This window comes from Lagenorhynchus albirostris, chromosome 11, assembly GCF_949774975.1.
Source record: "Lagenorhynchus albirostris chromosome 11, mLagAlb1.1, whole genome shotgun sequence".
In the NCBI taxonomy this organism is placed as follows: Eukaryota; Metazoa; Chordata; class Mammalia; order Artiodactyla; family Delphinidae; genus Lagenorhynchus; species Lagenorhynchus albirostris.
In genome coordinates this window covers 10567714-10590155 of record NC_083105.1, presented here as the reverse complement: position 1 = coordinate 10590155, position 22442 = coordinate 10567714, and the positions used below count along the sequence as shown (strand labels likewise).

The following is a 22442-nucleotide window of genomic DNA, read 5'->3' as shown; positions in this document are numbered from 1 at the left end:
TCCCAGGTCTCCTGGCTTTTCACACTGAAAACTTTGGTTTATGTCGTGGACAGCCTCTCCCACCCTCAGTGAGGTTCGGAGCTACTGCTTGTCTGCCGGAACCTTCACAGCCAATCACAGCTGAGTTGTGTCTGTTTTTCCCTCTCTCTGCCATCCCTCCCTTAAACAACCATATGGGATCTGCCATCTTGGGTATTTCTTTGAGATGGCATCTTCTGCATCCCAAAACCGAGCAGCCCACACTGTTATCAGAGCCAATTTCTAATCTTTTCTAACAAAGCACAGATCACACTGATCTATAATAATAACGAACTTTACTGAAACTGGTTGTCTCAGGTAACTCACACAACTTACCCATCAAAGATCAAATGTTCCTGGAGCTGTAGAAACTTTGTATTCAGGAGTAAGGCCCTCAGAATGGTCTGAACACTGTTCATGCACTATCTCACTCTGGAGATGGGTAGATGTGGAATCCTGGTTTTATTGATGAGGAAAGTGAGGCTCAGAGTAATTAAATAGCTTGTCCAAGGCCAAAGCAGTAGGTAGTGAAGGCAGGTCTTCCGTTTCTCAAACTTGTGGTTATACTTTAGAAAGCCCTACCCTAAGACTGGCAGCAAGAGGTGAAACAGCAATAAATACCCCATCAAGATCTGCATGGTCGGGACATCCCTGGCGGTCCTGTGGTTAGGACTCCACGCTTCCACTACAGGGGGCACGGGTTCCACCCCTGGTCTGGGAAGTAAGATCCTGTGTGCCGCGCTGCGTGGTGTATATTAGCTCCAAAGCAAGGGGATATTTCCTGGAACTTGGATGGGTGTAGCTGATGAGGTTGCTACCCCCCACCCAGTGACAGGGTTGCTGTGAATTCTCAAGCTAGGCTTTGTGCTGGTTCCTTTTGAGTTTTCTGGTTATAAGGGAGCTTGAGAACATGGAAAGAGCCGCTGGCTTGAAGGCATGACACCTAGATTCAAGTCTGAATTGTCTCACTAATTTACTATGTGACCTCTGGGCACACCTGAGGGGCCCTAGAGCCTGCGGCCAGGCAGAGCTGGGCCTGCTCCAGGGGCTTGGCATGGGGATGGCAGTGGCTGGAGCTGGGTGAACTGGCTTCCTCCTTATCTGGGTGTCACCTGTCACTCGGATGGACACCAGTATGGCTCTTGGGGTGGAAGCTCCTGCTTGCAGGAGCCCCGTTCCTTGCATGTAAACAAGGATAGTAGAATCTGCCTTACTGGGCAGTCGTGAGGAATAAGCGAGATGCTCAGTTATTTATTTCTCCCCCGTGCTTGGAATTCATAAGCTCTTCTGTATCCTTGTTTCCTAGTAGTTAATGAATGCTGGTCCCCGAAAAGATACGTCTATGTCCTAACCCCTGGAACTTATCAGTGTGACGTTTGGATAAAGATGTGAGTTCAGGATCTCAAGATGAGTGCACCCTGGATTATCCAGGTGGCCCCTAAATCCAATGACAAGTGTCCTTAGACACAGAGACACACAGGGAGGAGGGGACCACGTGAAGACAGGCAGAGATTAGAGTGATGCAGCCGCAAGCTAAGAAACGCCTGGAGCCACCAGAAGCTATGAGAGGCGAGGAAGTGCTCTCCCCTAGAGCTGACACCTTGATTTTGGACTTTTCACCTCCAGAACTGAGAATAAGTGTCTGTTTTAGCCACTAACTTTGTGGTAATTTGCTGCGGCAGCTCTAGGTGTCTAATAGAATGCCTGCTGTGTATCAGGCACATTATAGGATTTTATGCACAGAAGGTTGTATCCTTTTTTCTTCAAGGGAGCCAGCCAGGCACTGCTAGGTGAGAGGGAAAAGGAAGTGGGTAAAAAACAAAACCCCTAGAAAACAAATAACAATTTAATTTTTCAGTTATAAAGAAAAAAAGCCCTTTCCTTATGGGACTTAAATTCTAATGAGTGGAGACAGGTGGTAAAGCATGTATACTATGTTGGATGGCGAGGTATCTTGTGCAGAAAAATCCAGGGTAGGAGTTACCCTTTTGAATTGGATGGTCAGAAGAGATCACACTAATTGGTATCATTTGGTCAGAGACACGCAGGGGGCAAGGAGGCCACATTGCAGATACCTGAAGAAAGTGTTAGGAAGCGGAAACTGCAAGTGCAAAGGCCCTGAGGTCAGAGCATGTTTCACATGTTGAGAGAATGTAGTGAAAAGGCCAACTGGAGCAGAGCTAGCAAGGGCGAGGGAGGAAGAGGCCAGAGACCAGTGAAGCTCCCGGTCATGGGGAGTCATATAGGCCTTATCGAGACTATAAAGGCTGTGACTAAGTCTGAGTTAGGAGGCCGTTCTCCACCAGGGAGGTTACACAACTTGTCCAAGTTCCCAGAGCTAAAGAGGACCCAGGACAGAACCCAGGTCAGCCCAGTTCTAAAGGCTGTGCTGTCTCTGGGATGCCATCCTTCCTCCAAAAGGAAGGAAAACCAAAAGCAGCCTCTTAGTTAATATGTAATAAGTCCAAACATTCATAGAGCTCTTGGTAGCTTTCCAGGCACTTCATCTGTTACCTTGCTGGAGTCTAACGAGCGGCAGCATTGGGATCCTGCCAAGCGTTTGGATCGCCAGGCCAGTGCCAGCCAGGCCTTACTGCACCCCCGCCCCCAGTGCCTGTGTACACCCTGGTTCCCTGGCCTCGTTAAGAATGGCCCATGCAGTACCATCTCTTGTGTACCCACAACCAGTCCTGACATTTGGCACTGGTGACTCATAGGATATAGACGCACCTGAGCACCCCCGGTGTTAACTTGTTTTGATTTCACCACCAGAGTCTCATAGTTTATGTCAGAGTCTCCCGTCTCCATCACTAAAATTATGCCAGGTCAAGGTGTGTTGTGTCTGACCCGGTCCCTCAGCACTCTTCTTTTTTTTTTCTGCTTCTTAACAGTAAATTTTATTTTTAAATTTAATTTTATTTTTTTTTTAGGTTTTGGGGAAAATATTTTATGTGCTTTTTTTTTTTTTTTTGGTATGCGGGTCTCTCACTGTTGTGGCCTCTCCTGTTGCGGAGCACAGGCTCCGGATGCACAGGCTCAGCGGCCATGGCTCACAGGCCCAGGCGCTCCGCAGCATGTGGGATCTTCCCGGACCGGGGCACGAACCTGTGTCCCCTGCATCGGCAGGCGGACTCTCAACCACTGCGCCACCAGGGAAGCCCTTTTATGTGTATTTTATTAATAAAATATAACATGCATTCACTTTTTTTTTCACACACACACACTGCATTTTATTTTTACAAGAGATAAATAAACTGACACCAAGCATTGTAAGTGGATGACCACAATAAAAGCAACAATGATTGCAATTACCAAACATGAAACACACTCATACTATGTCATAATATTGACATTCAGTCCAGGAATCCTCCACTGTAACAGCTCCTTTACTTTGCAGTGAAAATTGATTTGTATATTTTTTGCCTCTGAGTCCTTGTGGGAATTTTTTTTTATTCAAACAAAGTCACAAAAATTATAATCATCCTCATCAGTTCACTCAGTCCATGTAATTAATTTTTTTTCATCTTGATCTTTTGTTAGCATTTTTATAAATTCATCAGTTTTCCATTAGAGTTCTGAAAATGCTTATTCATTCAGTTCAGCAGTATGGTCAGTTACCAGAAACCTGTCCTCGTCAGAGTCTTTTCCATGAATTCCTTGAAGATGGAACCCTTTTATAGGAACATTTTTGCGAAAGCATCAGAGTACACCCAGAACTGTCTGTAAATGACAAAAGACTTAAAAATGACCACGGTTAAAGATTTGATGAAAGTTCATAATAATGCAATTGACAAGGAAATTTAGTTATTTCTGAGATATACATTTTAAAGTAATAACTAGAATTATGACTTATAACATTATACCAGAACATATAAGATTTTTAGAAATTTCATGTAATGTCTGAAACATTTATATTAACATATTTCCATACAAATAACCCAAAGAAAGTTTCTTATTAGTGGTTCTTTTGTTTGTTTGTTTTTTTATACTGCAGCTTCTTATTAGTCATCAGTTTTATACACACCAGCCTCAGCACCCTTCTTACCAGTAGATGGGCCATTTGAGGAGCTCAAGGTCACACAGAGCCAGTGTGTGAGAGCCTGGCTTGGGCCATTTCCCAGTGTCTTGGCCGATGTCCCGCGGCAGTGCTGGGCAGCCGGCAGCCCTTGTGAGGGGGCAGGCACAGCTGAACTCCGCCTGGTACGGCTTGAGGAACGCAGGGCTTTAAGCAGCTGCAGCCAGCTCGCAGGGTTTTTATTCCAGCTTGCCTGGAGTGGAAGAAGCAGGTTCATAATCCTCCCACGCATAAAGGGAGTGAGGGTTTAATTAGCAGGGAACGAGGAGCTCTGGGTGGTGCCAGTTACCAAAAGTTCCTGCACCGGCAAGAGAAGGCAGCACGGCAAAGTGTGTGGCTCGGGCTTGGCCAGACCTGGGTTTGAATCCCGACTCCACATACTAGCTGTGTAACCATGGGCCAAGTTACTTAGCTTCTCAGTGCCTCACTTTCCTCATCTATAAAATGGGGGTAGCATTTCACTTGATTAAATTATATAAAGTACTTAGCACAGCACCTGGCTGTAGTGTGTGATTAGCGAATGAAGTCCATTATTATTAGCTGGCCATGACCTTGGAAATCACAGGCATAGATTATATGGATCAGCAAGGCTACTTCATGGTGGAGCTGGGACTCGGAGCCTGCAGACTCACCCAGGGGCTTTCTCTACTCCCTGCTCGTTGGTGGACCCAAGGCAAGTCTGTGTAGGGACAGTGTAGAGACCAGTTCACAGAGAGGCTGAGACACTTGTCTAGAGCAGCCCAGCTGTAGAGGAGCTGGGGCTCGTGCAGAGTGGTGGCAGCAGGGGTGGAGAGAGGCTGGAGAATTCAAAAGCCATTTGGGAGGTTACAGAGGGCAGGACTTGGCAGTTGGCCAGATATGCAGGGGCAGGGGCGGGGAGATGCCCAGTCTTCTGGCTTTTGCAGCTGCGGAGACAGTGGAACCACGATTGAGATGGGGTGAGTGGGCAGGTTTGAAACAGGAAGGATGTGAAGGTGGGTAGAGAACTGGGTTCAGACAGGAGTTCAAGGACCCTGTGAGACATCCAGGTGGAGATGCCCAGGGTGTAAGACTTGGGCAGAGGCAGTGAACAGCTAGGGTCGGAACCCTGCTCTTCAGACCCCAAGGCTGGAGCTGGTTCCTCGCCACACAGACCAGCCTCTGGTGGCCTTGGCTTCCTTTCCACAGTGTGGACTGGACTGCAAGCCCAAGATGGGGCTTCTCTTCCCGGAATGGCCTTGGCCTTCGGTGGATACTGACCACCTCCTCATCTGCAAAATGAGGCACTGAGACCTGCTGTTGTCCGAAGGCTGTGCCCCTGCAGTTCTAGAATTCTGGGTAACATTCTAGGATTAAATGGGCCAGGAGCCCCCATGAATACCTGAGAAAAGGGAGGCAGCAGTTGGGAGCAATGGCCTTTGCAATAAAGAGAATTAGTTGAATGAATGAATGATGAAGGTACAAGGAAGTGAATCAATGGGGTTCATCAAATGAAACGATATAAGTGTATCAATAAGTGATGGTGTGCCTTAAATCCTTTCTAGAAGGCAGATGCATAGAGTGCATAAATGATGAATGTATTCACTCTTCAGCAAATGAAGAGTGTGGGTGTGCCGCACTGGCTCTTCCTCCCGATGGCCTCTCATCCCCGTGCCCACCTGCCCTGCACACTGGAGAGGAGCCGGCCTGGGCTGTTGCTTGGGGTCAGGAGCCAGGCTGTGGGGTGGGGGAAGCACATCAGGAAGAGGTCGAGAGGGAGGCAGGGGGCGGCCAATTTGATCCAAAGCCTGACCAGCAATTTTCCTGATGTTTCTGAGAAGGAGGCGGGTACCGGAAGCAGCAAGTCATCCCGGTTCCGGCTCCACATTCCTATCAAACCTGCGGCTGTATTCCTGGCCCCGCCCTTGATTAAGGTACCTTCCTCCTGTTCCCACCCCCACTCCCATTTCTCTCCCTGGGGCTGGTGGACCTGGAGGGTGGTCTTCTCCACTCTCTGATCCGGCAGCGGGCCTAGATACAAGTCCTGACACTGCCCTCTTAGAAGCTGGGAGATTTCAGGCAGGTTGCTTAACTTCTCTGGGCCTCTGCTTCCTCGTGCATCAAATGGAGTGAGTAGTTCTTCCCCACCTGCCACCCTGGGCCCCTCTGAGCCTCAGCATATAAAGCTGTCGAGCATGATACAAGTGTTTGCTGTTACCCTTACCCGTCCCAGTTGTGTTGTATTGTGTCACCTGGAGATGAGGTTCGCCCTTGCTAACCTCTCTCTGTTCTATCTACCGGGAAAACAACTCACTCAGAGCTTCTGCAGGAAGGTCTCATGTTCTGTTTCAAATGGGAAGAGCTGCCTTGCTCACAGTTCCGTGTAGACAGTCAGGTAGGTGGGAGACAAACAGTCCTTTTCTAGTGTCTGACAGGTGGCAGGTGGTCTGACCTTCTGGCTGACCAAAATCTCTCCAGCCTGACAGCCCCTTCCTTGTCACTTGGTCCTCAGAGGGGAGGTGACCTTCCTGGGGTAGGGAGGCTCAGAAACTGTTTCCCACCTGCCTGCTTTTGACTTGCAGATCGGGCTGGGTTGATACTGAGGGGTAGTTGAGAGGGCTCCAGGCCCCAGGACCTCAACTGTAACCCCAGTCACCCCTAAAGAGTCCAAGCATAAACGAGGGCTGGCTTTGCAGTCCCAACTCTAAGTCAGGCCCCTCTGGCCTCCCTCTCCCTCCTTCCTGCCAAATTTCTGCCCCTGAGCCCCACTGCAGAGCCACAGGAACCCAACTTAGGGCCTAGAACATTCCATCTGCATCCGAGCACCAACCCTGTTAGCCTTCCAGTACTAGTCCTGTTTATTGCCATCGGAAGTGAGCTGGGAGTGAAACAGGAGGGGAGGGCGCAGGGCACAACCTTTGTTTTTGTTTTTGTTTTTGCGGTACGCGGGCCTCTCACTGTTGTGGCCTCTCCCATTGCGGAGCACAGGCTCCGGACGCACAGGCTCAGCAGCCATGGCTCACGGGCCCAGCCGCTCCGCGGCATGTGGGATCTTCCCGGACCGGGACACGAACCCATGTCCCCTGCATCGGCAGGTGGACTCTCAACCACTGCGCCACCAGGGAAGCCCAGGGCACAACCTTTGAAAGAATAACATAGCCCGAGGACATGACATAAACTGATTAAAACCAAATGGGTCCAAGATAGCAGACAAGTCGACTTCCACTAGACCTTGAGCCTCAGTATATGCTCACCGTAACACATCAGCAAGCTAAAGACACATCCACAGGCGCCGTGGCAGTTCCAAGATCAGCCATAAAGATCAAAAAGTGGGCAGTGGCCCACTTCCTGGAAATCCCCGCCCCTTCCTGAAATAGCTGGAATACTCCTCCCACTCATTAGCCTATGAAATTACCCACCCCTATAAAAACTGACAACCCCCATACCCCGGTGCCTTTCTCACCTTCTGAGATGGCCTACACTCTGTCTGTGGAGTGTGTTTCTCTCTAAATAAATCCACTTCTTACCTACCACTTTGTCTCTCACTGAATTCTTTCTATGATGAGACATCAAGAACCTGAGCTTCATTAAGTCCTGAAACCAGGTGTGTGATCTCAGTTGGAACACTGTGGGTTTGGGCTGGGTTTGAGTCCCGGCTGCGTGGGTTCGAGTCCCGGCACATAGGTTCAGGTCCCAATGTGAGGTGCACGGTTTCAGGAGCATTGCTGCCAGGGCTGCCAGGGGCTGCAGACATGGGGCACCTGGGAGGTTCTTGCTCACCAAACTCACAGGTACATAGCAGTGAATGAACTTATAGTGAAAACTAGGTATGCAGGGGTGAACCAGACACGATGCTGGCCTCAGTCCACCAGCGGCACATCCTTGTGGTGAAAGTTCTTTGTGAAGTCAGAAAGAGCCAGACGGCGTCCTGACCATATTTTGACAGCTGTGTGGCTTCGAGAGGGCTTTACCCTCTCAGAGTTTTATCCTCATTAGTAAACAGTGATCATGTGAAGCTCACAGAGTTGTGAGAAACCAGAGGTAATGCACATTAACAAGAAAAACACCACATGGGAATTCCCTGTACGTCCAGTGGTTAGGACCCTGTAATTCCACTGCAGGGGGCACAGGTTCGATCCCTGGTCGGGGAACTAAGTAAGATCCCACATGCTGCGTGGTGCAGCCAAAATTAAAAAAAAATAAAGAAAGGGGCTTCCCTGGTGGCACAGTGGTTGAGAATCTGCCTGCCAATGCAGGGGACACGGGTTCGAGCCCTGGTCTGGGAAGATCCCACATGCCGCGGAGCAACTGGGCCCGTGAGCCACAATTACTGAGCCTGCGCATCTGGAGCCTGTGCTCCGCAGAGAACAAGAGAGGCAGCGATAGTGAGAGGCCCGCGCACCGCGATGAAGAGTGGCCCCCGCTTGCCACAACTAGAGAAAGCCCTCGCACAGAAACGAAGACCCAATGCAGCCATAAATAAATTAATTTAAAAAAAAACAGAAAGAAAGAAAGAAGAAAACACCACACACACACACACAGTCTAGCATATGGTTAGTGTCAGTAAAGGTTACCTATCAGTATATTTTTTTTAACATCTTCATTGGAGTATAACTGCTTTACAATGGTGTGTTAGTTTCTGCTTTATAACGAAGTGAATCAGCTATACATATACATTTTAAAAATATATTTTTAAAAATATTTATTTATTTAGGCTGCATTGGGTCTTCGTGTGGCACACGGACTCATCGTTGCGGCACGTGGGACCTCTAGTTGTGGCACATTGGCTCTAGAGCGCGCAGGCTCAGTAGTTGTGGTGTGCAGGCTTAGTTTGCCCCTTGACACATGGGATCTTAGTTCCCCAATCGGGGAACAAATCCAAGTACCCTGCATTGGAAGGCAGATTCTTAACCATTGGACCACCAGGAATGTCCCAAGCCATCAATATTCCTAAGGATTGGGGACTTCCTGGTGGTGCAGTGGTTAAAATCCACCTGCCAATGCAGGGGACGTGGGTTCAAGCCCTGGTCTGGGAAGATCCCACGTGCTGCAGAGCAACTAAGCCCATTTACCACAACTACTGAGCCTGCGCTCTAGAGCCCGCGAGCCACAACTGCTGAGCCCGCGTGTCACAACTACTGAAGCTCGTGCACCTAGAGCCCATGCTCCGCAACAAGAGAAGCCACCGCAATGAGAAGCCTTGAGAAGCCTGTGCACCGCAACGAAGAGTAACCCCTGCTCACCACAACTAGAGAAAGCCCGCACGTAACAAAGAAGACCCAACACAGCCATAAATAAATAAATAAATAAATAAAATATTCTTAAGGATTGGATCTCACAGCCTAATGGGGAGAGACACATATGCACAAATAAATGCCACACAGTGTGAGCCACTGTTCAAATGCTGTTTCCTCCACACAACCTTCAGGGATAAAGCCTCAGTCCCCGGACAGGAGATGAGAGGCTCCTTGTGGAAGTGCTATAGCACTTTGTCCATCTCTATATCACCTCCCTTGTCTTGTCTTTCTGTGACTGTTTTTTGTGATTGTTTACATGTCTGTCTCCCACACTGGCCTGCCAGTCCCTCCAGGGTAGGCATGTGGAAATTTCTCTCTGAAATTGGCAAGGATTCCCCTGTAGTTTCCATCTAATTCAAGGGTGGGAATCTGTAAGAAGACCTGGAGTTGTGGCTTCCATCTGGGACTATCAGGGAAGGCTTCAGGGAGGAGGTGATGTCTGGGCTGGGCCTTGAAGCCTGTGCAGGATTTGGAACAGCAGCAATACGTGTTTCAGAGGAAGCCAAAAGGGGTGGGGGACAGCGTGGCAGGCTGGGGCCTCCCAAGCATCCTGTAGCATGGAGAGTAAGGGGCTGGGGATGGGGTTCGGCCCCAGCTCCCCCTCTAACTGCCTCTATCATCCTGGGCAAGCACCTCCCCTCCTTGGCTCCAGTCTCCTGTATACTGAGGGGCTTTGCTAAATACTCCCAAAGGGTCCTTTCCAGCCTGGATATTTCAGTGGCTTCTTTGACCTGCCTCCGCTCCGGGGACAGACCCAGAAGGCAAAGTAGGAGTATCTCCCAGCTCAGAGAGAACCCTCCCAGTGACGGACAGCGCATGGTCCTCTCTGCTCTGGAGGGTTTAATTGGAGAGTTGTTTCATTTTGGGGTAAGGATTCAAACTTACTTGCCCAATCCCAGACCGATTTTCCAGAATGTGTATACAGTATGTGGGGAACAGTAGGGTCTGTGGAGAATGGCTTGGCATAGCTGCCTATCCTCAGACATTGCTGGGATTCCAGGAAACCGAGGCTCATCCCGGCAGGCCGGGACGGGGGCGCAGGATGCTGTCCTGGCATGCTCAGGGCATGCCTGTGGCAAAGTGAGGACCAGGAGAGCAGCGAAACCTCCCACATGCCTCCAGGCCCCAGCTTCCGAGGTCCCACAATGTTCCTATTGTCCACAGGGCCCTGCTCCCCCAGCGAGCAGCTCAGAGCCAAGGGCCTGGGTAGGGCCCTGAGAGAAAAGCACAGTGGTCAGACCCACATGGATCTTGGAGTCAGAGAAGCTTAGAAAAATGAAATCCTAGAATTAGAAGCTCACAGGTACTGAGGCTCCAAGCTGTCCAGACTGGAAGGATGGTCCACTTCCTAAAGTCCTGCTCCCTCCCCTGTTATTCTTTTCATTATGAAGTTATACTTGCTCTACCTGACTTACCTGGATTTCTTGTCTTCCAGTGACCTGCTGTGGCCCTCTGTGTGAGCAAATCTCCTCTTGCTTATTTGGGGCTGCTTTTGTTTTAAAATTAGAGCCCCTTTCGCTTCTAGCACTGTTAATTAAACTGCAAACGATGTTGTGTTGGTATGAGAAAGTTCATTTGTTTTTTCAAGTGACTGGTTAAGATTATGATCAGAGCAAGAGTCTAAAATTAATCAGCAGCAAATATTGGATGATTCCACTTATAGGAGGTGCCTAGAGGAGTCAAATACACAGAAAGCAGAATAGTGGTTGCCAGGGGTGGGGCAGGGGTGGCGGGCAGGTATTGGGTGTGAGTGCTAATGGGTACAGACTTTGGGGGGTAATGAAAATATTCTAAATAAAATAATGGTTGCACAACCCTGTGAATATACTAAAAACCACAAATTGTTCACAAGAGTGAACTTTATGGTATGTGAATTATATCTCAAAACTGTTATTTTAAAAAGTTATGCCTGCTGTTGTTACAAATTCGGACCATAATGACTTGTAAAAAGTGAATCTGGGACTTCCCTGGTGGCTCAGTGGTTAAGAATCCATCTGCCAATGCAGGGGACATGGGTTCGAGCCCTGGTCCGGGAAGATCCCACATGCCACAGAGCAACTAAGCCCGTGCGCCACAACTACTGAGCCTGCGCTCTAGAGCCCGTGAGCCACAACTACTGATGCCCTCTCGCCTAGAGCTCGTGCTCCGCAACAAGAGGAGCCACCGCAATGAGAAGCCCGCGCACCGCAGGGAAGAGTAGCCCCTGCTCGCCGCAACTAGAGAAAGCCAGCGCACAGCAACGAAGACCCAACGCAGCCCAAAATAAATAAATACATAAGTTTATTAAAAAAAAAAAAGTGAGTTTGCCACACCCCCATCTCACTCCCATAGTGAACCATTGACAGCATTTGGGTAGATTTTTTCCTTTCTTTGTGATGTTTTAAAATTCCATATATCTGCACATGTACATGTTCATATACATAAGTATACATGATATATATGTTATATATATATAAATTTTGTTTTGCAAAAATGGAATCCTAGTATATCTGTTATTTTACAGCTAGCTTTTTTCACTTCTTTTGAGGATGTATTTCCATGACACTTGTTAAAAAAATTTTATTGAAGTATGGTTGAGTTACAATGTTGTGTTAATTTCTGCTGTGCGGTAAAGTAACTCAGTTATACACATATATATATTCTTTTTTTTCATATTATTTTCCATTATGGTTTATCACAGGATATTAAATATAGTTTCCTGTGCTATACAGTAGGACCTTGTTGTTTCCAGGATATTTTTTTTGTGTGTGGCCACACCGTGGGCATGTGGGATCCTAATTCCCCGACCAGAACCTGCGCCCCCTGCAATGGGAGCGTGGAGTCTCAACCACTGGAGCGCCAGGGAAATCCCCCAGGACGCTCTTTTTAACAGCTGGTGGTTTTCTGTTTTCCAGCTGTATTGAAACTCAATTATGCTGTCCCTCATGAACATTTAGGTTGCTCCCAGTGCTTTGCTGTTAGCGAACAATGAGCATCTTTGTATGTGCATCTTGGGGCCCCTGGGATAGTATTTCTGGAGGATAGAGTCCTAGAAACAGGCCTGCTGCATCCCAAGGTGGGCAAAGGCCCACCTTTTATAGATATTGACATTGAACCTTTGACAGGTGACATATTTATCCAGGGTCTCCCAGCAAGTCAGTGGCAAAGAGAGTAGGTGGTGAGTGAAATGGGGCCAACCAGGCATCACCTCCCACACCCAGGAACGCACAGACACAGGTGGACTTCCGGCTCTGAGAGAGAAGCGGCCCCCAGCCCCCGCCTCTGAGCAGGCGCAGAATCAGTTGGGGACTCAACAGCCAGAGATTCCCAGAGGCAATGATGACATTCTTTTCCCGCTCAGCCTCTCCAGGTCCCCACCATGGCCGTTCCTCTCCCTTTCATCTTTCTGAAATTTACCTTGAGATCTGTGTGTGAAAATAAGTGTAAGCTGTAAGTGCTGGTCATTCATTCACTCAGCCATTCCCACCAGTGCTCATTCGACATCAGCTTCTCCCCCCACTCCCCCCCCACCCCGTGGGGTTTTTCTTCATTCTGCCTTTGCATCTCCCTCCATCACAGCTCTCCTGCAAAGCAGGCTGGCAGGAAGAATGGGAAGTGGAAAGTATGGCATCCTTTCCCAGACTAGTCAGGGCCCTCCTCTGGACGCCTGCTCTTCCTTCGGGCTTCTTTTTCCTTTGCCCCTTATCATTCTGGACGAAGAGTAGTCACTAGCCTGTCTCACTCACCACACTAGCCAGCACTTCCCTGCCAGGATCCTGTCTCGTGCTATTACTGGGAATAAATTAGAAGGATTCCAACTACCTGCAATGATCTCTCACTGGCTCGCATCCGACTTGCTTTCTTGGGGGATGGGTGTCATTCAGCTCAAATGTTCCCACCACAAAGAGGCCTTCCCTGGAAGCCCCGTCTGTTCCCATGGTTCTCTGTCACAGTGTCTTACTTTATTCTTTTCCAAGCCCCTTTCACCATCTAAAATGATCTTTGTTGCTTTATTTGTTCCCTGCCTGTCTTCTCCATTAGAATGTTAGTTCCATGAGGGCAGGGATCCTGTCTTGTTCACCCTATCTAGCCTGGAGCTCCCCAGCCAAGGAGCAGGTACTTGGTCAATATTTGTTGAATCCATGTTTGAATATAAATGCATGCACAAGGTCTGGAAGGTTCGACTTCATACTGACAACCATGGGACTTCCCTGGTGGTCCAGTGGTTAAGACTCTGTGCTCCCAGTGCAGGGGGCCCAGGTTCGATCCCTGGTCAGAGAACTAGATCCCGTGTGCATGCCACAACTAGAGACCCAAAGCAGCCAAATAAATAATAAATAAATAAATATTAAAAAAACAAAAAACTAACAACCGTGTCTACATCTTAGGAGGGGACTGGGGTTGAGGGAGACAGTCAAGTAGGAACTTTAGCTTTATTTTAAAATTTTTGATAAGGAGAGTGTATTTACTTCTTAACTGATAGTTAAAAAATAAACACACCAAACGAAGGGCCCAAATCCCTTCGTCCTAATCCTGATATTTTGGTATGATTTTGGGCTGGTGACCTGACTCGCATAGCTGTCTGTGGCTTCTGACCTCACCTGTGAACACAGTCCCACCTCCCACCTGAACCCTGGATTTACAGTCTGCACGGCATTTTTCCATTCATTATCTCACCGGATTACCCACAACCTTGGGACGCAGGCAAGGCAAAGATTATTATCCCAATTTTATAGGGTAAGAATTTAGGGTTCATAGGGGTGGAGTTGTCTGGCCTGTGGTCACACACAGCTGTGGTCATGGAGGCCCTTACCTCCTATCATGATGAGCTGACTCAGATAATGAGTTTCTAAACCCCACAAATGGCTAATTAGGGCCCAGAGGCTGGGCTGGGTGAGCTACTCTCATGGCAAAGGGATCAAGGTCAGATCTGAAACTGTCTTCAGGGACCTGAAGGGAGCCCCTTAGGCTGGTGAGGAGAGGAATATAATCCCTCCTGGGCTTTAATGAAGAGTACTGGTGGTCTTTGGAGGCCAAGGTGGGTGTGTGAGCCCAAGTCCCTGATTTAATGAGAGTACCTGGAACCCTCCTTTCTTAGAGTTGCTTTCCTACAGGGACAGGGCCGGAGGCGGCAACGAAGGGTTGGTGAGGGGCCAAGGGGGCTGGCCAGGCAGCCTGGCTCGTGGCAGCCCCTTCCTAGGTAACCTGAAAGTTGGCGTTCTGGGCCAAGATGGTGGCCTCCCAGCTGTGGACAGATCCAGGGTGTGAGGCTGCCCCAGGCTGGCAAGCTGGGGTCCCCTGGGTCATAATTGTATTCCGAGCTGGGACTCAGTGAACCTTTGAGGAGGTGGGATTCCCCAAGTTGGCCTGTTTCCTCCATAATTTACTCACAAAGGTCCAAGGGACAAGCTGGGTACAAAATGTTTTCAATCCATTTTATCACATGTTTACCCGGCACCAGGTATCAATAGTTAGAGTTTATGAGTGAAGACTAATTGCGAGGCACATCTTACTCCTCTCAGCCACTTTGTAAAGCAGGAATTATCCCCATTATTAAGATGTGGCAACTGAGGTTCATGGAGGCACACGGTCACATGGCTGAGTGAGTGGGGAAAGCCAGGATTCGAGCCTGGGTTGGTACACCCCTGTTCTTTCCACTCCTCCAAGGGCTGATGGCTGATAGAGATGACTAGGATCCCGCTCCTTCCTTTGGGGGGAGTGGTGCGACAGACTCATCCCAGCTAACTATTGCACTGGTCAGAGTGATGTCACTGCCACGGCAGCCTAGTGGAAACTGATTCATCTGGAGGTCGGGAGAGGCCTCTGGGGAGGGTGGCTAACCCAGGTCTGGATGGGGGAGCAGGAGAATGAGGCTGCAGAGGTTCCAAGGCCAGACACCCAATGTCCCATTAGACAGGGGCCTGCTTCCCATAGGTCCTTCCCATGGGACCCCAACCCCCCCAACCCTAGTCAGGATGCCCCAGTGGGGAGGGGTGAGATCCCTGACCCTACACGGGGGGTGAGGAAAACTCTGCAGGACCCCTTGTCAGGCTCAATACATCACTGAGTGGACACCTGGACCACTGTGATGGTGGTGGTGGTGGCGTCCCATGGGAAGGGCCCCGGGGTCCCATGGGTGGGAGCATGGAGTCTCCCGGTCCGGCTCTGGGGGGAGGGGAAGGTGGCAGACAGAACTACCTGTAGGTCAAGGGTGTTTTGGAGTGGTGAGACAGGGTGAATGAAGCTAGTAGTCATCTGGGGGTGTTTTGGGGTCTGCAGGGGAACTGCCTGATCGGCCGGGGGTGGGGAGAATGCCTCCGCAAAGTTTCAGGCCAGGGGAATGTGGGGGATTTGCAGGTCCTTAGAGTGGGAAGCACTCAGGATGGGAGGAAGAGGAGACTTCCCGGTGGGCAGCGTGGTGGAGGAAGAAGTCACTGTGGGGAGGGGCTAGTTTGCGGTGGGTGAGGGGTTCAGGGGCCATCCCAGAGTTCTTTGAGGAGTCCACGGCGGGGAGTGGGAAGGGGTGACCGGGATCGCCGAGGAGAGGGGCGGTGGGGTGCTGGGCACGTGAGGCGGGTGGGGGTGCGGGGTCCGCGTCTGGGGGGCGGAGCCACCGCTGGGTGGGGCGCCAGGCCGCCGCCCCCTCCCCGCTCCCCCGCGGCGGCGGGCGGGGACCGAGACCAGCGGGAAGACCGCGCCCGCGGCCGGCCCACAGCAAGGGGAGCGGGCGGCAGTGAGTAGGCGGCGGCCGGCCGGGCCGGGCCATTCGGGCAGCGGCTGCTCGGGCAGGTCCGGGCAGGGCCGGGCGGGAAGCAGGCAGCAGATCCGGGACCCCGCTCCGGAGCCCGAGCGAGGACTCCGAGGCCGCGGCCCCGCCTCCTCCCCGCCCCGCGCCCGCCGCTAGCGGGTCGCTCCCCAAGCTCCAAGCCGCGCCGGCTGGGCCGCGCCGGAATCATAGCCGCAGCCGTAGCTGGAAGCCGGCCCGAGCCGGGTCCAAGGGTGAAGCCCAGTCCCGGCGGCGCCCGGAGCCGGGCCCGAGCCCCGCGCGGCTCATGGCGGGGCCGCGGGTCGCGCTGCTGGCTTGGTGCCGCCGCCAGTGCGAGGGCTACCGCGGCGTGGACATCCGCGACCTGAGCAGCTCCTTCCGGGACGGCCTGGCTTTCTGCGCCATCCTGCACCGGCACCGGCCCGACCTGCTGTGAGTGCCGGGAGGGCGGGCGGCCGGCCGGGGCGCAGGGCGGCGCGGGCTCGAGCTGGGGACCCCCGCCCCGCTCAGTGACGCGGAGCCGGGGCGGCGGCAGGCACCGCCCCCGGAGGCCGAGACTCCCACCCTCCCGCGGGCCCCCAACGCATCGCGGAGACCCTCTGACCCAGGGCACCCCTCCCCCACTTGGCCTCTTTGACCCCGCCCACTGGAACACAGCCCGCCTCCCATGCTGGTCTTTCTGCTGAGGCCCTGGCCCCGCCCACAGGGCACTGATTTCCGCCCAAGGGACACCGAAGCCTCCAAGGCCTTGCCTCTGAAGGAGCACCGAGCCCTCCTCGGGGACCCTGGGCCTTTCTTACACTAAACTCTTAAAACAGGCACTCCGAGCAGCCCCCTCCACGTGGGGCATTGAGGCCTGTTCCCTCTGTGGGGCCCCCTTGCTTTGATTCTCCCATGCGATCATGTTTCCAGGGCACTAGCACAGTTCCTGACACAGAGGAATCCCTGGGTTAATAGAGGTCAGATGAATGGATGTAACCCCCTCCCCATTAGGACACAGACCTGTCTCCCCAGGTGTGTTCTGCATGACTCTGCTGTCCTCAGTGGGGCAGGGAGGCTGAATGAATACTCCTAGGGTCTGACCTACAGCCCTAATGGGCTGCTCCAGGGTGTGAAATGGCCTCTTCTTGCCCCCAGGTGCCCAGTGAGGTTCCACGGGAAAATTTATTCAGACCCCAAAACAGTTGACTTGGTGTTTCTATCTCAGCTCCCTCTTCCTTGGGCCCTGGAACCTCTTCCATTCATTCATTCATTCATTCATTCATAAAACACTGAGTGCATGTTTATCTGGCAGCTGCCATTCCTTGTACTTCCGGTCTCATCTGCAAACTGGGGACAAGAGTCATGGTCCTTGTCTGTCTTGCTTACAGCCCCTCGGACAGGGCTCCCCAAGCCTGACAGGGTCTGGAGTCTTTGTGTGTCTGTTCCACCTCCTGTGCTCCCCAAAGACAGCACCTGGGAGGCTTTGATGAAGGAGGGAAGGAAGGGAAGGATTGCCTCGAGGATTCGATGGTGTAGATGCATTTATTCTGTACCATGTAGGTGGTGGGGTGGGCCCTGGAGGAGAGGGTTTCGGGGGGTGTGGATGCAGAAGCGAACGAGATGAGGTGGAGATGTAGGTGGGCTGCTGCCTCTTGTGGGGCCTGTGGCCCGGCGTAAGGGGGCTCAGGAGCCGCGCCTTGAAGGTTGGAGAAGGAGGGCACCCAGATTGGACCCACGCATTAGAGCGGAGGGCTCAAGGGGTCTTCTGTTTTGGCTGGGGGGCAAGTGGTGAGGCAGGGTTGGCCAGTGTGTGACAGGACTTAGGTGTCAAGCTAAGCCATGCAATGGACCTGAGCCTGCCAGCACAAAGTGCAGGCTGCTTGGTTTCCGGTCAGCTCCTCCATGTCTTAGGTGTGCAACCTTGGGAAAATCACTGGATCCCTCCAGCCATCAGTTTCCTGGTCAGTAAAGCGGGGTTGATAATAAGACCTACCTCACAGGATTGTTGGGAGAAATTAAATGGGACAATGAACATTCAATTAACGTTAGTTATTATAAGAAGTGTTATTAAGCAGGAAGGGATGATGAAAGTGTCTCATTCCTTCGTTTATTCCACAAATGTCTGCAGAGTTATACTCTGTGCTGGACACTGTGCCTGGTAATGGAAATAGCTACTAACCAACCAAGAGGCAAACCCCACACAGTCTCTCGTGGCCTATGCGGGTAACAGATGTATAAGCAGTGCTGTTAACTCCCCGTGGGAAGTGCTGTATCAAAGGGCTAGGTTGGGAGGGCCTCCCAGCCGTCACATAGACTTCAAGGAGATAGTAGGAGCTGGGTCAGGGCTGAGGGAAGGGCATTCCCGGGGACCTTGAGCAGAGGGGACCACCTGAGCAGAGACACAGGCGGCACTGTTGGAGCCCATAGCACAGGGCAGGGAGGGCTGGGAGATGTGGCTGGGCCAGAGTGCTTAGGGCTTCCTGCTGGCTAAGGAGGGTGGATGGGGCCACAGGGAGGGATGTGGCTAGAGTTCGTGTGGAGCGGAGGGGGCTTCCCTCCTGCGAAGAGATCCAGAATCAGGTCCAGGCATTCATTTGCAAGGCAGGCCAGCATCTGGGCTGCCAGCCCATTGCACGGGAGAAAAACCGAGGCCCAGGTCCTATATGAGGCAGAGAGAGGACCTCGGTGATGGCTAGGGAGGATCTCCATGAGAGTAGGACTGGGGTAGGGGCGAGGGCAAGCACCATCTTCTAAAGTGGTTCAGGCTTCTCGAGCTGTGGGCTCATTCCCCCTCCTCAAATCTAGGCATCTTTAAGCTCCCTTGAGGGACCATGTGGGTTTCATTTTTGTGCTCCTCACCTCCCCCAGAGCCAAATAGAACTTCCCAGCCTTCGAAAACTCTCAGAAAATATGTTTCCAAAGCCTAGATGTTGATTAGGGACGAAGGTAGGGGAGGGAGAAGTGGAGGAAAAATTGTAGTATCGTGGGGACCTTTACAGTTTTCACGCTGTTTCCGGCATTTATGCATTCAGCAGACATTGATGGAGTGCCTGCTAAGGACCGGGCACTGTGGAGGGTGTTGAGTGCGTGCCGTGAACAAAAGGTGACCCTAGCCTTCTAAGAACACTGCTGGGAGACTGAAATAAACGGCCCAGACAAGCTGCTTTTGTCTCATTCGGCCTCAGAACAAGCTTTTGTTGGGGGCTGGGCTGGTGTCACAGTGTCCCCGAGGTTTAGAGAGGTTGTGTAGCTTGCTCAGGGTCACACTCTTAGGCAGTGGCCAAGCAAGGGGAGGAGTTCGGGACCCAGCTGAGGGGAGAAAGAAGCGGTCTGGCCAGAGGTGGCCAAAGGGGCTGAAGTGCATACACAATCCCCTCCCCAGTCCACTCCGCCTTTTGGCCTTCGGCACCTCCTGGGGTTTGCAAACTACCCCTTCCTGCCTTGGCCCACGTTCACTGTACCTTGATCTCTGCCTGGAGAAGTTAGCAGGCAGCTGGGCAGGAGGAGGAGGGCTCTCTTGTGTCTGTGAGGCCGGCCTCTAACAAGCCTGGTCCTCCCCACCAGCCTGGGAGGTGGTACGAGGGCTTCCCCTAGTTTGCAGATGGGAAAATGAAGACCACAAGGACTGCCAACCCGCCCAAGGTCACACAGCCTGACCTGGAAGAACAGGGCCTGGGACCCAGACTTTGGAGGCCGTACTGCCTTCTCTGGCCTCTGGGCCCAGGTCTCAGGCAGTCAGGCTGCAGTTTCCAGCCATAGAAGGACAAGGCTTGGGGCGGGTGCACCCAGGAGGCTGCCGAGCAAGAAGGCTGGGTCTCCTCCGCTGGTTTCAGCCACTCCAGCAGCTGAAGCCAGGAGGTGAGGAGGGGAATAAATAAAAGCTAGGTTACTCCGGCAGGCCCTGCCACTTCTCACCTGTCCCAGCTTAGGAACTGGGACACCCTTCACTGCTCCCCGAAGGATGGTGCCCCCAGGAGTGGCTCAGCAGGGTTGGCCGACCGCTCAGTGGCAGCAGCTCTGGAGAATGTACTATTTCCAGGCTGGTTCAGACTTGTTCTATTCCCGGCCCCATTGGAACACCGTTCCTCTTCGGCCCGGGTTAGGGTTTCAGCAAGTTGGTGTGGCTCTCCAGGTTTGTGACGTGCAGTGGAAGGAACAGAAATGTGGATTCCCAGGGCGGCTTCCTCTTCCCGGGGTGGCTTCCTCTCTCTGGGCCTCAGTGTCCGTATCTGTAAAGTGGGGTAAATACCTGCCAAGTAGAGTTGAAAATAAATTCAAGACAGGAGCTCAGCCCAGTGCTCAGCGTGAGGCCAGCAATCTGTGGGTGTCCTTGTTGTCACCAGCATTGGTCCTGGTCTTAGTTTTGTCTTTGCCACTGAGTCAGGACATGGCTTCCTGGGGGATAAACTTGAAGCTGGGGCTTTTCAACCCCGCCCCTTCTGAGTGATTTCCAGCCTCTGCTTGGAGGCCCCCAGGGGCCGTGTGCTCATTCTCTGCCCCACCTGGCAGCCCCCGCTCTATTAGCACGCGTTCCTTGCCTCAGTTTCCTCCTCCAGAGTCCCCTCCCCCAACCCTGCTGAGACCCAGGCTGGTTGGGCTGTGGTCACCTCCACTGGTCACGCCCCTGCCCCAGCCCTCTCCTCAATGCTCCCCCCCCACTTTGTCTCTTGCAGAGAGTTTGATTCACTTTCCAAGGACAATGTCTTCGAGAATAACCGTTTGGTGAGTCCCCCAGACAGATGGAAGCCCACGAGGCTGTGTGTTTTGGGAGGGTGTGTGTCGGAGGGCAGGGGTCTTGCAGGGCAGGAGCTGAGGTGAGGGGCTCATGGACCAGCTCCCAGAGCAGCTGCCTTGCACTGGGGCCCTGGCCGCTCCTCTCCCCACCCCCTGCTCCCCTCTGGCCCACTTGTGCCTGGAGCACCAGACCTTCCCCTTCTCCAGGTCACAGTCACCCCTGCCCTCATCGCCCTCATCCCGCTGAGCAAAGCTGGGTCTGTGCAGAGTGGCGCCCACTGACCCTGCCTCATCTTCCTCTTCCTGCTTGTGACTGCTTCTGTGCACCCCCCATCCTTCTCCCACCCCTGCACCTGCCCCCCACCCCACACGTTTCCCCCCCCCCCCCGCCTCAAACCTTCCCCCACCCTGGCATCTGCACGCCCCCAGGCCTTTGAAGTGGCTGAGAAGGAGCTGGGAATCCCTGCTCTCCTGGACCCCAGTGACATGGTCTCCATGAGTGTCCCTGACTGCCTCAGCATCATGACCTACGTGTCCCAATATTACAACCACTTCGCCAGCCCTGGCCAAGGTGAGAGGGGTGCAGCCCTTCAGGGAGGCTGGCCCTGGGGGCGGGGCATGTGTCACACTGTCTTCTGAGGTGCAAACAGGCACAGGGAGGCAGCTCATCATTCATTCACTCACTGAAATACTAATTGAGTAAAATAACACTGTGCTAGGCCCGGGGGGCACAGCGGTGAAGGAGATCGCTGCCTTCGGGGAGCTCATAGCCTGGCGGGGTAGACAGACAACAAACGCGTGAACCAGTAACTGAGTGAAATAATGTCAGAGGAGGGAATTCCCTGGTGGTCCAGTGTTAAGGACTCGGCGCTCCCAGTGCAGGGAGCACGGGTTGAATCCCTGGTCGGGGAACTAAGATCCCACAAGCCACTTGGTGAGGGGAAAAAAAAAAAAAATTAATAATGTCAGAGGAGACAAAGCAGGACGAGTTCATCCGCTGTCTGTGAGCTCACCTCTCTGGCACCCACCCTCACTTCCTGTTTGCAGACACCTCCCTGGGTTTTTTTTCCTCCAGTGGGGAAGTGGCCCTGTAGGGCTGTTGTACAGCATCTTCCCCAGCAGTGACCTTCAAGGCCTGAGAACTAAGAGGCTGGGGAATTGTGTGGGGTGGGATAGGGGGGTGGGGGTGGGGGGATGGGAGGCTGCAAGGGTATTTCTCGGCCCTGAGTCAGGTCACTGGGTGGCTACTGAGCCTCCCGCCTGGAGAGTCCCCATGTGGGAATCTCTCCTGGGCCTTGTCTTCCGCAGAGAGGAAATGGGCTCAAAGAGGGGAAGGGAGGAGCTCAAGGTCACACAGCAGGAAAACCAAGTTCAGGTGTCCCGACTCCTGCGCTGTGTCACTGCTGTCAGGGGTCCTCTGGGGGTGGGCACCTTGCCCCTCCACTGCCATGTCAGTCCTTCCTCCAGCCTCTGCTCTCCATGTGGACAATCTCAGCCCATCTCTTAAAAGAAAAGTATTCTAGGAAGTACCGATTTTCTTTTTCTTACTAGGAGTAAAACATGCTTACTGTAGAAAATTAGAACATAGAAAACATAAAAATTAAAAGATTAAAATAATCTGTTACTCCCCATC

The 22442-nt window shown here is 52.3% G+C and overlaps 1 protein-coding gene across 5 annotated transcripts in view; it reads left to right on the top strand.

The window, feature by feature from the left end:
- The first annotated feature begins 16040 nt into the window (after positions 1 to 16040).
- The window catches only part of MICALL1 (MICAL like 1), a 28101-nt gene continuing 21699 nt past the window's right edge, over positions 16041 to 22442 (top strand). For 2 of the 5 annotated variants that reach the window (XM_060165166.1, XM_060165162.1), the window contains exons 1-3: positions 16041 to 16525; positions 20749 to 20797; positions 21239 to 21380. In XM_060165166.1, the coding sequence (XP_060021149.1) occupies positions 16380 to 16525; positions 20749 to 20797; positions 21239 to 21380 (337 nt within the window). In that variant the 5' untranslated portion in view covers positions 16041 to 16379. The remainder of the gene's footprint in view (positions 16526 to 20748; positions 20798 to 21238; positions 21381 to 22442) is intronic. The other 3 variants (XM_060165165.1, XM_060165161.1, XM_060165163.1) reach the window with 2 other exon arrangements.